General features: G+C 38.6%; 1 protein-coding gene across 1 annotated transcript; it reads right to left on the bottom strand.

The window, feature by feature from the left end:
* Nucleotides 1-435: 435 nt before the first annotated feature.
* Nucleotides 436-1954, bottom strand: LOC149018510 (gamma-glutamyl peptidase 3-like). Its single transcript, XM_089154378.1, has 4 exons — nucleotides 1567-1954; nucleotides 1294-1458; nucleotides 757-924; nucleotides 436-670 (listed from the first exon to the last, which is right to left on the bottom strand). The coding sequence occupies exons 1-4, from the start codon at nucleotides 1882-1884 to the stop codon at nucleotides 563-565; spliced, it is 759 nt and encodes a 252-aa protein (XP_089010504.1). The 5' UTR covers nucleotides 1885-1954; the 3' UTR covers nucleotides 436-562.
* Nucleotides 1955-2283: the final 329 nt, after the last annotated feature.

The raw sequence follows: 2283 nt of genomic DNA, 5'->3' as shown, positions 1-2283 counted from the left end.
GAACTAACCAGGCTTCAATAATTTCTCAAGTAGTTGCAAATCTAGATGATGGGTTGCATCAAGTGATGAGGGCTGCAAGGCTGAAGATATAGTCAAGCTATGGAATTGCAGGCACTGTTGGGTCAACTGTACAAGGTAATAGAGGTTTGTTTGGCTTCTGTTAAAAACGGATTGCAGTATAAGTGCAATCACAATCACCAGTGATGGACGGGTGTATAGGGTAGCCAATCACCATCACACGTTGGACAAAACCAATCATTATCACATATCCGTATACCCTTTAGCTAAATCTTGATTGATACTATGTGATTTCTTCAATTACCAAATGAACTAGATTCTCATCAAATAAAACAAGTACATATCAACAAGTTTATTTTATTACAGTGAATGAAAGAGATCTTCACTCTACAAATAACTTATATTCTCTAACTTTCTTTTATTGCAGGAAATGAAGGAGGTCTTCATTTTAGAAATTTATCTTTTTCCTAAAAAGATTACTGAAAAAAACTTATTACATCATCTTTTTAGTTTGAATATAGAGGGAGAGTAAATAAAACTAAGCTCAAAAAGCTTGCACTCCCTTCAGAAAGTTCTTGCATATCTTTAACCAGAACTTCCTATCTGGTTCTGCAAGCTCCAATCTTGATTTCACATGTTCAGCAAATTCTTTCTGTAGAAAAATCAAATAAGTAAGTTTCTCCTTCAAAAGGGAATGAATCATGCTAATGAAGTAGCATAAAAGAAGTGATTATTTACCTTTATGGAGTAGTTGTTAGTAAGACGGTCAATTATATTACATAAGATGTCTTTGGTGTACTCGGGATGGCCTTGAATGCCTAATATGTGGTGGTCTAGAACAAACATCTCCACTCCAGTCTGGTTGGAGAATGCAATCACTTTGGCACCCAATGGAACCTCTCTTACCTGCACCATTGAGTTAAATCTTATTAGTAACTATACGACTTGTAGATTGATATGAAATGAGATAATAAATTAAGCCCATAAAAATAGGAAATCAAGCGATTGTATTGAGTTTTCAACAAGAAATGTGAAGTCAAGAGATTGAATCCCCTTGGGGCTAGGGACTAAGAAACTATCTTAAGGATGTAGGCGAGGTGCATGTAAACTGAGCTGAATGAACTTGGATGTAGAAAAATAAATGTATGAAAAAATCCATACTATGTGTAGTTCTCAGTCTTTCCTCTCCCCAAGAGAACACCCTACACCCCTTTACACCGATTGTGTCCAGCCTTACGATTAGTCTATGTACAGAAGGTGAGCAAGGCTATGTACCTCATCTTGGTGACACTCAATAATGGTGAGAGTGGCTGGAATCTCCTGTAGGCCATCAAAGATGCTACAGGGCGGCAATTCCCCTACCATGTTGACTTCCCTTAACCCAAGGTCCCATCCACCACAAGCTCTGTCAACCTTACCACCCAGTGCTCGGCACAAGACCTAGTCAATGAAACACACCAAGATGTAAATGCCAAGACAAGGAAGAGGTGAACTCTACGAGAAAGTAAAAGAAGTAGCTCATTAATAAAAACCTATACAAAAGAGTACCTGATGGCCAAAACATATCCCCAGCACCTTCTTCCCCATGGAGTCCAGTCTACGCAGCAAAGAGCAAAGCTTCAAGATCCAGGAGTCATTTCCATAAGCATCAAAAGGACTACCACTGATTACAAAACCATGATACTTATCAAGATCATCCAAGTCAGGGAACACTCCATCCACAACACTGAACATATCCCATGTTTCCCCTTCGTCTGCAAATGCATTCAGAAACACATTGAAGTACCCACCATACACTTTCTTCACATACTCTGAGTCTCTAGCAGCCATCAGTAAAGCATATTTTTTCTCCCCAGCAGCTTCCATCCTCAAGAAACAGAAAGGAAACAAAACACAAATAGACAGGAGTAGAAGCTAAGACTTCTGTAGAGGATTCAGAAACGTTCGAATTGATGTGAAAAAGACCCTGAACGAGGTGGTATTTATAGAGGTGTAGTACAGTACGTGACCCGGTTAAGCCTACGCAAGCACTTCTTCGAATGTTAGTTTCCTCATTTGTTTCTTTAAAGTCGACTTTTTCTTTCATTCTCTTTTCCTAATGTGAATACGAACCAACTCAGGTTGGCCTATTTATCAAACCGTCGTCTGTTACTTATTCTTGGTTTTTAACGACTGGTTTGAAAATGATAGATCTGAGTCCGTTGTCCTATTATTTAATTGGCACTAATATATTAACAGAAAAGGTCCGACTGATTGTTGTGGAAG

The sequence above is a fragment of the Hakea prostrata genome, chromosome 4 (genome assembly GCF_041222555.1).
Source record: "Hakea prostrata isolate BN-2017 chromosome 4, UWA_Hpros_2, whole genome shotgun sequence".
Lineage (NCBI taxonomy): Eukaryota > Viridiplantae > Streptophyta > Magnoliopsida > Proteales > Proteaceae > Hakea > Hakea prostrata.
Note: the sequence above shows the minus strand (reverse complement) of the source record. Positions and strands in the feature narration are given on the sequence as shown.